General features: G+C 36.4%; 3 protein-coding genes across 3 annotated transcripts; 1 reads left to right on the plus strand and 2 right to left on the minus strand.

Annotated features, from left to right (window-relative positions):
• The first annotated feature begins 1,424 nt into the window (after window positions 1–1,424).
• LOC113279304 (MLP-like protein 31) lies at window positions 1,425–2,063 on the plus strand. The gene is made up of 3 exons (XM_026528004.1): window positions 1,425–1,526; window positions 1,583–1,652; window positions 1,777–2,063. Exons 1-3 carry the CDS (start codon window positions 1,425–1,427, stop codon window positions 2,061–2,063), a joined length of 459 nt encoding a protein of 152 aa, XP_026383789.1.
• Window positions 2,064–2,309: 246 nt separating this feature from the next.
• LOC113282226 (chloroplastic group IIB intron splicing facilitator CRS2-B, chloroplastic-like) lies at window positions 2,310–5,127 on the minus strand. The gene is made up of 9 exons (XM_026531203.1): window positions 4,994–5,127; window positions 4,094–4,298; window positions 3,886–3,970; window positions 3,678–3,745; window positions 3,353–3,403; window positions 3,172–3,245; window positions 2,986–3,044; window positions 2,800–2,876; window positions 2,310–2,663 (listed from the first exon to the last, which is right to left on the minus strand). The coding sequence occupies exons 2-9, from the start codon at window positions 4,292–4,294 to the stop codon at window positions 2,487–2,489; spliced, it is 792 nt and encodes a 263-aa protein (XP_026386988.1). The 5' UTR covers window positions 4,295–4,298; window positions 4,994–5,127; the 3' UTR covers window positions 2,310–2,486.
• A 131-nt stretch (window positions 5,128–5,258) lies between these two features.
• Window positions 5,259–8,269, minus strand: LOC113282225 (delta(7)-sterol-C5(6)-desaturase-like). The gene is made up of 3 exons (XM_026531202.1): window positions 7,885–8,269; window positions 6,630–6,935; window positions 5,259–5,881 (listed from the first exon to the last, which is right to left on the minus strand). Exons 1-3 carry the CDS (start codon window positions 8,099–8,101, stop codon window positions 5,583–5,585), a joined length of 822 nt encoding a protein of 273 aa, XP_026386987.1. The 5' UTR covers window positions 8,102–8,269; the 3' UTR covers window positions 5,259–5,582.
• Window positions 8,270–11,721: the final 3,452 nt, after the last annotated feature.

Below are 11,721 nucleotides of genomic sequence, written 5' to 3' on the forward strand. Positions count from 1 at the left end.
ATTTGGGGATGATTTTACGGGACATGTAGCACTTTCGAGTTTGGATCATATACCTTCTCTTTTATTTCCATCTTTATTTTGTCAGACTTCTATACATCAACCAGGAGCTACTAATACATATATGGTTAAGTCAAAGTAAGAAAAAAATGGAGTTAGCGGTAGGCAAACAAAGGTTAAGTTATGCTTAGAAGCCCATTTTATCAATTAGGTTTTGGAGTCAGCTGAGCTCGGTGGTTAACTAAGACATAATGTCATAAGCTGGCTCCGCCTCTCTTCTATTAACCAGTAAAAAAATATTATTTTGAATCCAAAAAACAAAAAGAAAGAAAAAAGAAAGAAAGAAAAAACACACTCCGAGCTAAATAATTCATAGAATATAAAACTGTCTAATTATTAAGTATAAAATTTTGATATAAACAGATCGCTTCCCAGCTAGACAAATAATGTTTTTTAGTGATACAAAAGACAATGTAATACTCCATCATGATTAATTGGAATGTGAATTAAATTAGAGAGAGGATCCATGAACAATCTTATATGGCCTTTATTCATACGAGATTGAACCAATTTTTCTTTAGAGTCCAAATGACAATGAATTTGAACCCAATTATTTTGATGATATGTCCTCTTATTAAACTCTAGATTCCTGCCGAAAATGAGCACAATCTGAAACGTATAACACCACCATCTACCACTTTGAAAATCAACCGTTGAAAACTAACGGCCGAAATTGAAATTGGTAGACGGTGAGATTTGATATGTCAAATTGTACTCATTTTTGGTAGGAACCTACAGTGTAATAAGACGAACATATCATCAAAATATTGGATTCAAATTCATTATCTTTGTACTCTAAAATGAAATTGGTTCAATCTTATATAGATAGTGTCCGTATAAGATTGTCCATGAATCCTTCTCATTAAATTAAAAGAGTACATGTTTGGACAGTTATTTGTCGAGAACAAAAAGCAAATATTACATTATACTGCTGGTGGGGAATAGCAAATGTGTGCAGAAATCTTGTAAACATCTGATTCTGCCATTCCGGCTTCCTTGAATCAGCTGTTGTATTGATCGTCCAGGGAATAACATCTTACCGCGAGCGGGCCGCTAGTAGTGGTTTGCGCGTCTTGGGGATACAAGTGTTTGATTATCATATGGCACTCTGGAGTGATAGTACTCGGGAGCGTAGTACTTGATGAATGATAGAGATATTAACAACTAAAAAAATAAAAAAAATAAGAATAAAATTCCAGATTAAGCTAAGCGTGAGGACCATGTCTCATGTTTCTGCACTATATGTAAACCCCTTTAGGTATGCCTTTGATATCCATCCATAACAAATTCAGTTCATCTTCTTTTATTCTCTCTTCTTCCTATTAAGATCTTACCATTACTTTGCAAACCAATTTTAGTTAATAAGCATGGCACAATCTTCAGAATCCATTGAAAGTAGAGTTGCTAGTACAGTTCTAGAGAGTCATCCTGTTGAAGTTGAAGTGATGTGTTCCGCAGACAATTCTACGGTTTGTTTAAGGAGGACATGACTCAACTAGTAAACCATTTCCCTCAATATTACAAGAGCGTTGAACTACTCGAAGGAGATGGAAAGAGTGTTGGCACCGTAAGGCTCTGGAAGTATGCATTACCAGGTAAATCTTTGGATCACTATATAACGATATCATATAGCCATCTTTTTTACAGTCAAAATGACTAGTTTTCTAGCAATTTGCCATCAAGAATACTAGTTAGTGAGTTGTTTTATGTTGAATACAGGACATCCTGCGGACGAAATATTTACCGTGAAAGAGACAATTGCAAAAATGGATGATGAAAATAGATCGCTCACCTTGAACGTCTTAGAAGGATGTGTGTTGAAAACTTATGAGGGTTTTATCGTCACAGTGTCTGTGACTCCAAAGGAGGGTGCCGAAGACTCTGAGTGCATAGTAAGATGGATTCTCGATTTGGAGAAGGAGCACGAAGATGTCCCCCATCCACATCTTTACATGGAGCTTGTCGATTTTATCAGTAAAGAGTTGGGTTCTCTCCTTCCCAATTAACATGTTATCGTACGTTCTTGGTGTTTAGTTGGCAAGATTCCGACTAATTTCCTATATTGTGTGGAGAATTTAAGCTTTGTTTGTGGCAAATAATAAAGTTCAGCGTGGTGAACTTCTGATTTCTTTGGCATGTTTGGGTTGTGCGCCGAATATCGTTGTTGTTTGAATGTGTGTAATATATTTTGCTTTCTGAAAAGGGAAATTGTAACTTACTGAATATATGAACATTTATAGAATTCCAAGGGATTGGAAGCAATTGCAAGTTTTATTGGTCATCTGGAATGGGTTAGGCAAGAGTTTGTGCAGAAATAGATGCTACTTGAGATTTTATAGAGATTCCTACTGGTATTATGTCCTTATGTCCTTGCTAGTAATGAATGGGCTTGGACTTGGTACAATTAGTTCAAAATACAATAATTCTGTTCAGTTTCTGGTAGACATCTCACTCTTTACATTGCGCGCTGTGTTACGCTTCGGTTGGAGGTCAACCTTGTGATACTTGTATTTCTGCCCCAAATTGAATCTGGTGATGCCATCATCGAAACCTTTCATGACAAGGGTCCTCACTGCTTCTACCCCTTGTTCAAGTGCAGCATTTACCTACAAATGATTCCACCACCAATTAATACTCAATTATTCTGGCTAAGATTTAATAAATTATGTCAGCAGTTTACTTCCCGAAGTTGCTAATGATGCCTATAACTGCAACCAATGAAATATATGAACAAAACTTTACCTGCTTCCGCTCCTCGATACTGAACTTTTGAAGCAGAAAAGCTCTCTGGTCCATGGTGCCAGGAGGATTGCCAATCCCTTAGGAAAATCAAAAGATCTGTCAGATCTCATTAGGGAAAGCTAGAGGTCCTTAAGCAAGTGAAAGATGGTTATTGCTGAGTTTGTAAAATCAGAGTTGAAAACAAACCTATGCACAGTCGGGGAAACTCACGACAGCTATCCAAATGGTCCATAACGCTTTTGAGCCTATTAATAAAATAACATCAATTTACGTTTCAGGATTTAGATGTTTTACCCCAGAGAATGTTGAATAATGGCCAACTATGAATCTTCTGTTCTACAACAATTATGTGTTTCTTCGCCAAAAGTTTACCCGTTATGATGACCATGCCCTCCTTTTGGCTGAAGCCTCATAACGCCATTGGGTAAGCTCATCTCATCATAAACCTACAGTTCCAGATTCCACGCAGAAAAGATTAAGTATAGGCTTATACAGACAAATAAATGTCTGAAGTGACCCTTTTAGTTTGAACAGCATAAGTTAGAATACGTACCAAAAGTATATGGCGCAAAGGTACTTGATAGTAGGCAGCGAGTGGTCCAACCTGAAAAAAAGTAATACGATAAGAAGTCATTTGGTCTTGCAGATGTTAGAGGTTTAAACGAGCCAACCAAGATCCCTTTAGAAATGTTAACTAACTTGATTCAGATAGTTTTACAAAGAAGAGAAAGGAAATAATCTTCATACTTGGACTAGATAAGATTGCTTAATAAAGCGTGTGCACGAGATCACAGAACCAAATCCTTAGAAGAAAAAGAACACTAATGTACACACATGTGAAGCAAAATAAAGAGTTATGAAGAAAGACGAGAACATACCGCTTCACCACTAAAATTCATGTAGGTCTGAGGTTTTGCCAACAAAATCGGCACCTCTCCAATTGACCCTGCACTAATTGAACTTTGACATAAGCGGACACTAGAAATAACTAATGAGTACAGGGAAGCAATTCGATGAATTTATTAAAGCAAAAGATAATTGTATACTTGAAATCGGGAAAATAAAATAGAAGAGAAGAGGATGTACCTATTCCAATTAAAGCCCTAGATTGTATAGTATTTAGCTTTATCCCTTCTTTTTGAGAGATCGAATCAATCATTTCAAAACCAACCTATTATAAGAGCTTTACAAAATTATTGACAGAGGATATAATAGATAAGTCAACAACAAAGACATATATCAAATAACAATCCAATAACTAGCTGACGCAATCAAGTCCAGAGAGTATACCTACATTGTGCCTAGTTCCGTGATATTTGTTTCCAGGGTTCCCTAATCCGACAATCAACCACGGAGTGTACTCCTTCTTAGGTCCATCAGTATCAGGTATCGAAGCAGACACACGGAACTTTGTGTATATTGGACGTTTTCTTCCAAAATCAGGGATTCTTTGGTAGGGTGTGAAAGTTGTAGGTGCCCAGACAGAATACAACATCGATCTACAAGACAAAGACCAACTTATCAATCCACGAACATAACCCTTCTTCACTAACATCTCCTCTCGATCAGCATACATTTGTAATTGTTTGTGTGTTGTGTTACACAAGAGTAGAGGAAATAAAAGTTACTACACATACTGCCATAGCATAAACTAGCTTACTTGATAGAAAAACGTCCAAGTTCAATTGAATAAGCTGCAGGAAACTCTAACACAACAAAACACAAACAATTGAAAGGCAAAAAGAAAAAAAAATACTATCTTACAATTATGTAACTAATTAAACCTAGCATAGTTGAACTGTAACTAATAAAACCTAGCTCAACTTTGGCATTTGAAAACAAGAATGAAAATTTCATTTAAAAAACAAAAATGAAAATTTCGCCTTCGGAATAGAAAAAGAAATCACAAGTTTCCATGGCATTATCTTCAAACTTCAAACCCAAATACAAAACATTAAATTACTTAACATCCTCAAATAAACCCCATCACCTCAAAATCCTCAGAAAAACACAAAACAACCCTTCACAAAAGACTGTCAAAACAGTCTTAATAGAATAGATGGGGTACCCTAAGGCTAAAGAAACAGTATTATGGCGAGATTTTAATGGAAAACGAAATTGTGGTCAAAAAGAATATCAAGATAATGTTTCTGTTTCTCAAAAATGTTGTATGAGAAATGAGTTTGCTGCTTACCTGATGGATTTGCAGTACCCCAGGTGTGTTTTGCTGGAGAAAGTGCAGAGAAAGAAGGGAAGAAGGAAGAGTGGGAGGAAGAAATGCTTTCGTTGGTGGTGCGAGTCTGGTAACCCATATAACCTTTCGTTGGTCTGTAAGGTCCTGGTGTCTCATACAATTAGCACTTGGGCCTCCATCAACATGATAAGGTGATATTGAATGAAGTGAGGACCTGGAGAATTGACATACCACCAAATTCATCACAATCAAAAAATTCACAATGGACCACTGAATTAATATTCTCTCTTAGAAGCCAAATGCTGGTTCCTGTAACTTACTTGGTTCTGCTCAATAGTTCAAACATTTCCTTGCATTCATAATTAAAATACACTAAATAGCTCCAGCAGCAGCTAAGCTAGAAACTCAAACAACTTAAATTTATACACTGCACATTCACAATCGAAAGAAGAAGAAAACCATTTCAAAATCAAGAATCTAACAAAAGCTTCAGAATTAATCCTAGACTCTTTAATAACACTGCATTCTGAACAACCATCAGTACTGCATTAACAACAAAAGTTCATTCATCTCTCTTTCCAAGTCTCCCTTACTCCTTCTTGGCTGTTGTTGCAGATTCTACAGGGTCTTGAAGTGTTCCGAACATCCAATCCATCCATATTGTATAATGACCGTAGTTATGACGATAAGTTGTGTGGTGTATTGTGTGGTAACCAGCACCCATCACAGGCCACAGCTTTCCATGTATGCAATCGTGAATATTAGCTGTCCATACCGCCTCGATGAATAATAAACAGATGTGAGTTGTAAAATGGGTTGGAATAAGGAATAGTGATATCACATGGGGAATTGCTTGTAGTATTCCGTCCAAAGGGTGAAATGCCAGACCTGACAACACCAAGCGAAAAATGAATAAATAAACAGTTAACGAAGTTAGTCATTTTTTGCAACCACATAAAATGGAATTCACTTGAATTACCAAATAAATTTTCATCTTGGTACAAAAATAAAGAAAGCTCTAGTAAGGTTTGAAATCGGACTCCAATAGGTACCCCCTAAACTTTCCTATGTTTCCGCAGTAGCAATACTACTTTTAGTGGGGGACAATCTAGCTGACCACAAATGAACTTAAGCCTAACGAATTTGTGACTTCTACCCTTTTAATTTCTGTTATATACTGGTCACTCAACCATCAAATCTCACAGTGTCAATGTATTTTTAGTTCATTATTATCCAATAGATATCTGTTTTGAACCTATGAAAGACCTTAGCATTGGGATTCAATGGTACAAAAGAGATTTTGGTAGTCACCAGAATTGGCTGGAGCCATTGGTTGGGAGGGTTGAAAAAGAAATCATATCTTATAGATCTATTACTAGCATTAAGAATTAAAACACTAACAATATGGGACTGATGATAGCTGACTTTGTCATAAAAAATAATGCAGCATGTGAACAGATAGGTTAACCATAGTAGTTAGTCTAGGCCAGCTCCAAGGTGAGAAAGAAAGACTAAACAACGATTCAATTTCAGCCCCATGCATAATAACTTAGAAAACACAACTTGGACACCGAGGAATAACCCAATCTGCATAAATGTAACTCGGGGTTGAATTTGAAAAGATAAGAGGACGGACCTGCAAATGGAGAAAGAGTGTTCTGCTTGTTGTAGATGTGATGTGTAGCATGAAGCCACTTGTACAAAGGCTTTATATCGTGCAATTCTCTATGCATCCAGTAAATCCCAAATTCAACAAAGACGAGATAAACTGCCAAATAATAAAGGTAGGCAGGATATCCGACGTCGCTTATTCTAGAAATGCATCTTGTCCAACCATTTTCAACCATGTACTCTGAAACCGTTGGAAGAAGAGTATACCAGGGCATTGACTTCATTGCAACACATATTTGCAAAAGCATCGCTTTTCTTGTAGGGATAGCATCTGTAATCAACAATCCAAAATACACATTGTTAGACATATTCAAGCTTTAAAAACCAAAAAGTTAGTTTTCCAATTCATGTAAATGAACTTCACACATACGAAAACTGCTCAAATAAAACAGAAAAGAACATAACATGAAACAATCAAACTATATAAACACCAGGAGAATAAAAATAGATATTCTTTGCCGTGACACAATTCAAAGATTAAAACTCCAAAACAAAAGATTGGAAAACTGATCTCATGAGCACCCTATCCTTCACATGATAAGTAGGTAAGATACATCTCACATTATCAGCATTATCATCTGCCTATGAAACTCTTCCAGTTCACTAGTAATAAAAAATGCACGAGTTCAAAAACAGATGAATCAATACACCTCCAACAATTTCTAGTATAGATCCTTATCGATTAAAGATTCCAAGACCCCAAAGTAGCTCTATGAGAAAATCTAACAATTGACCTTGGCATGAGTACCCAAATAATGCATCTTGTCCAATCAACTAGCTAGAAAATAATCAGTCTTAAATTACTTAATCTTCAGTTTACAATCCATGTAATCCTACCTAATAGTCATCAATCATTTTTAGTCCCTCTAGATAGAACCTACACCAATCAACTGAGATTAAAGGGCATTCCACTAGAAACTCCACTCAAAATTTCCAAATGACAGAATTTTCAGTACAAAATCCTGAACCTTTAAAGGATAGATGGGAATTCACCAAAAACATCTACTCAATTGACAAAAAGTAAGACAAGTCAACGAATCAAAATCCATCAGTATGAACCAAAAAGTACACTTGTCTAAAGCTCAGATAAAGGCAGATTCAGTGAGCAATTAGATTTTAAGAAAACCCATTGATGAAATTGAAGTAAGACTGTAATTAAAAGATAAAACTAATTAGAACCTCAGATAATCAAAGATAAAAAGATGAAAAAAAGGAGATACCTTTAGAAAGATAAACATTTCGTTTGAACTGATAGATATAATAACACCAAAGAAACCCAGATATGAAATAAAGTAAAGTTCCACCGATGTAATTCCTCAACCAAGTTTGGAAAAAATGAGGAAGTGGTTTCCATAAATTTGCCGGCACTAGATTGTCAAGAACAATCCCATTGTAAAAACTTGTTTCATCAACGAAAAATTGTAAATAATCTTCCATCTTTCTTCTTCTCCTTCTTTTTTGAGTTAAAAAATAATCAGATCCCGGTAATGGGTTTTCCCAGGATCACTCAGAGAGAGAGAGAGAGTGAATGTGAGGAGTTATGGAGAGAATCTTTACGAAGAGAACGAAGACAAACAACGTGCGGGTGTAATGAGTTTAAGACACCCTAGAACACTGAGAAGAAGTGAGAAAATCTTAAGTAAAATATATTATTTTGGGGCATATTATTTTGTTTGTTTGTTCTGTTGGCTCGCCCCTAGTTTACCACTAATGCTGCCAGTAGGGCTGCACAACGGGTAGGGTGGGTAGGATATGGCTTATTTCGCCACCCTACCCGCTGATTGGCGGGTAAGAATTGTTTTACCCGCTACCCTATCCGTCACTAAACGGATGTCCTACCCGATTCATTAATTGGCGGGTCGGGTAGGATAGGGTGGCGGGTATAACCGTTTTTTTTTTTTTTTCCTTTTTAGTTTTCTATATTAACATCTTTACATTTTTACCCGTCTAATGGTTGGGACAACCATTTTGTCTATGACAATTTGGATTTGTTGTCTTTACATTTTTACCCGTTTCTTTGAATATTATTCAGTTGTGCTCTGGTGTTTCTCCTATTTGTAGTTCAAGTAAAACTTCCACTGGAACTATCGAGCAGTTTTTTTATTTTTTTTTCTGAATTGCACCTTTGCTTGGGCAGTTTGGTTCTCTCTAGGTATTTCTAGTAACTTCCCTATTAGATTTGGCATATCCTTGAGGCTGTGGATAAATGAATTAATAAAGCTGAATGCTAAAAAAGGAAAAAGAATGAAAACGCAAAGTGGTCTAATTTGTCGTGTAAGTGCTCTATTAATTCATTCATTGTCGACAACAGAGATCTCTGTACAAGCAAATTATCAACCACAAACAAACTCCCGAGTCATGCCAAACAAACGTGTCATGGTCGACATCTTAATTAATTTACCTGAAAAGAAAAAGAAATTTTCTCAGTGCCCTCTCTCCTTTATAATCTCAATTACATAATCTCAGATTTCTCTCTTTGCCTCACTCAAACAGTCAGTTACCATGACCACCATGAATCTACTCATCTTCTCTGTTTTTTTGCTCAGCTCACTTGCTGTCTCAACAATGGCTTTGGAAGTCTGCGTGAAAGCAGTTGTTGTTGCTCCTGACAGGGATTACTTGGTCTTTTATATATATTAGGCGGGTAAGCGGGTAGGGTGGGATAATTTCGAGTTTTATTCGTCACCCTACCCATTTGACGGCGGATAAAATAATGTTTATCCGTCACCCTACCCGTCGATGGCGGGTAGGATAGGATACGGGTAAAAATTCTGACGGGTAGGATAGGGTGGCGGATAAGGGTAGGATATGTGCACCCCTAGCTGCCAGTGAATTATGTATGATGATTTACATCTTCTTCTTTTTTTCATTTTTATAATCTTAGGATTTACATCTTAGTTTGACTAATTTATCCATGGTGCACCACAGAGGGTTCTTATGGGACTCATCGAATAGAATTAATACGATTACACTGACGACGTAGACGCACAACACGTTTGTTTTATCCTCTATATAGATAGAGGGTTCTACATGGAGGTTTACCTCTATATCTATATAAATACAACTATATAATGTCTCTTAAAATTATGTTTGGTTGATCACTATCTAACAACTCTACATTATGTAACCAATTTTATATATGGGGTAGAATTAGGGCTGCACAAAACCGAACCATAACCATAACCGGAACCGAAATTTTTTAACCGAACCGAACCGAACCATAACCATATTCCTATGGTTCATTAATGGTTGTCAGTTTCAGATAACCGACAACATCGGTTTCGGTTTAGGTTTTGAGATAAAACCGAACCAATAACCAATTGGTTAACCGATTAATAGTGACCATAGGATTAAATGATTTTAGGCCGTGGATGGGGATATTTAACCCTAATAACTTACATCACTCGACTCGACTGAGTCTTCTCTTCTTTCGTAGTCGTAGATATCAGAAAGCTCTTCTCGACTCGACTGCTTATGATTTGGAGAGGAAATTGGTTCAGGAAGCTCTTTCTCGTGATTCTTCTGGTGCTGTTCAATCCAACTTCTCTTTGATTACTCCTACTTCTGGTGTCTTCCAGGTTTGATTTCTTTTTGAAACTTTGTAGATCTGGGTTTTGTTTCAGATTCCTTTAAAAAAAATTTACTAGAAATGGAGATTTGGGGGTTTTGAATCTGCTATTGAAATTACTGATTAAGTTTTTTTTTTTTAATTTTTTGTTTTTTTTGATTTTTGTACCTTTATTCTTGATTTACAGGGATCTCTGCAAGTAGTTTGGTTGTGATTGTTGTCATGTTTATGTACAGATTTTGTGGGAATTTGGGGTTTTATTTGAACTGATTTGATAAAGGTATTGTGATTGTGTATTTGTGTGTATCATTTGAAATGATTTTGATATTATGATTTTAATTATGATATTAGGGTTTGTAAAATTGAAAAAAATTGGGGATTTCAAATTAAGGTCATTTAGGTTGATTTACACAGTGGGTTTTGCTTAATTTTTAATAAATTTTACAAGTTAATTCAGATTAAATGTATGGTTTATCACATTGCAGACTTTCCTTTTGACAATGCGAGGATCCAGTTCAACACCTACTGCCTCTGTTTCTTCTAATAAGCGTCCACCTCGACCTCCACCTAATGCAAGTTCAGATGGAGGTGCAAATTCAGCTGGAGGTGCAAGTGCTGCTAAAGATGCTAGTGTTGCTGGAGATGCTAGTGCAGATGGAGATGCAACTGAAGCTGGCATAACAGTGACAGAAACAGATAGCAATAAGCGTAAACCCCTGAAGATGAATCTGAAGATGAAACAGAAGTGACAGAACCAAAGGGAAAGAAACGTTCTGATGTGTGGAACCACTTTGATATGGACCCCAAGCCTTCGAAATATGCAAAATGTCTCCACTGTAAGACAAAGATTGCAGCTCAGGGTACCAAGTATGGGACAGGTGGTATGAATAATCATTTGAAGATATGTAAAAAGAAGCCCAAGGAGGAAAAAGGACAGCAAACTCTTGATTTTCAACCGTCTAGGCTAGGCGAGTTATTGATTCATATCGAAGTTCACTGCTGCCTAAGACAGTTGAGGCGTTGATTTGCACGCAAAGCTGGTTACGGACACCGGTTGATCTTGATCCAAACACCTTAGGAACTGATGATGTTGAAGATGTTTCAGGTATTTTCTCTACTCACTTTTGTAAAATTCTGATTTGTTATTTTCTCTACTCACTGTTTGTCACTTATTGATGTAATTTCTTGCAGAATTTTTAGGTTCTCTTGCAACTTCTAAGTTCATCCGCATTGACATAGATGATAAAGAAGAAGAAGATTCAACTTTGTTATCGTGAAGTTGATTATAAATGATTTAACGGGTTAGCGGTAAGTTTCTCTAGTTTGTAGTTTTAGCAGTTGATATTTTTTTTAGAATAAAACTTAGATTTGTTTAAGCATATGCATAGCCAAGTTGAAACAATGAACTGTCAATAATGTGAGTACTCTCCTTTACACCAAAATAGCTTAAACTCATGCCATTGCCTTTGAAGGTAGATCATCTTAGTCA

The sequence above is a fragment of the Papaver somniferum genome, chromosome 5 (assembly GCF_003573695.1).
Source record: "Papaver somniferum cultivar HN1 chromosome 5, ASM357369v1, whole genome shotgun sequence".
Taxonomy (NCBI): domain Eukaryota; kingdom Viridiplantae; phylum Streptophyta; class Magnoliopsida; order Ranunculales; family Papaveraceae; genus Papaver; species Papaver somniferum.

Bases quoted from the DNA above. Each gene is read 5' to 3' on its own strand.
- LOC113279304 (XM_026528004.1), top strand. From the start codon at position 1,425: ATGGCACAATCTTCAGAATCCATTGAAAGTAGAGTTGCTAGTACAGTT. The intron at 1,527-1,582 runs GTTTGTTTAAGG...CAATATTACAAG, and splicing joins GTTCCGCAGACAATTCTACG to AGCGTTGAACTACTCGAAGG. The intron at 1,653-1,776 runs GTAAATCTTTGG...TGTTGAATACAG, and splicing joins CTGGAAGTATGCATTACCAG to GACATCCTGCGGACGAAATA.
- LOC113282226 (XM_026531203.1), bottom strand. From the start codon at position 4,294: ATGTTGTATTCTGTCTGGGCACCTACAACTTTCACACCCTACCAAAGA. The intron at 3,971-4,093 runs GTAGGTATACTC...CTCTTATAATAG, and splicing joins ATCACGGAACTAGGCACAAT to GTTGGTTTTGAAATGATTGA. The intron at 2,664-2,799 runs GTAAAGTTTTGT...AATCATTTGTAG, and splicing joins GTATCGAGGAGCGGAAGCAG to GTAAATGCTGCACTTGAACA.
- LOC113282225 (XM_026531202.1), bottom strand. From the start codon at position 8,101: ATGGAAGATTATTTACAATTTTTCGTTGATGAAACAAGTTTTTACAAT. The intron at 6,936-7,884 runs GTATCTCCTTTT...TGTTGATTACAG, and splicing joins AAATGTTTATCTTTCTAAAG to ATGCTATCCCTACAAGAAAA. The intron at 5,882-6,629 runs GTCCGTCCTCTT...TGGTGTTGTCAG, and splicing joins CACTCTTTCTCCATTTGCAG to GTCTGGCATTTCACCCTTTG.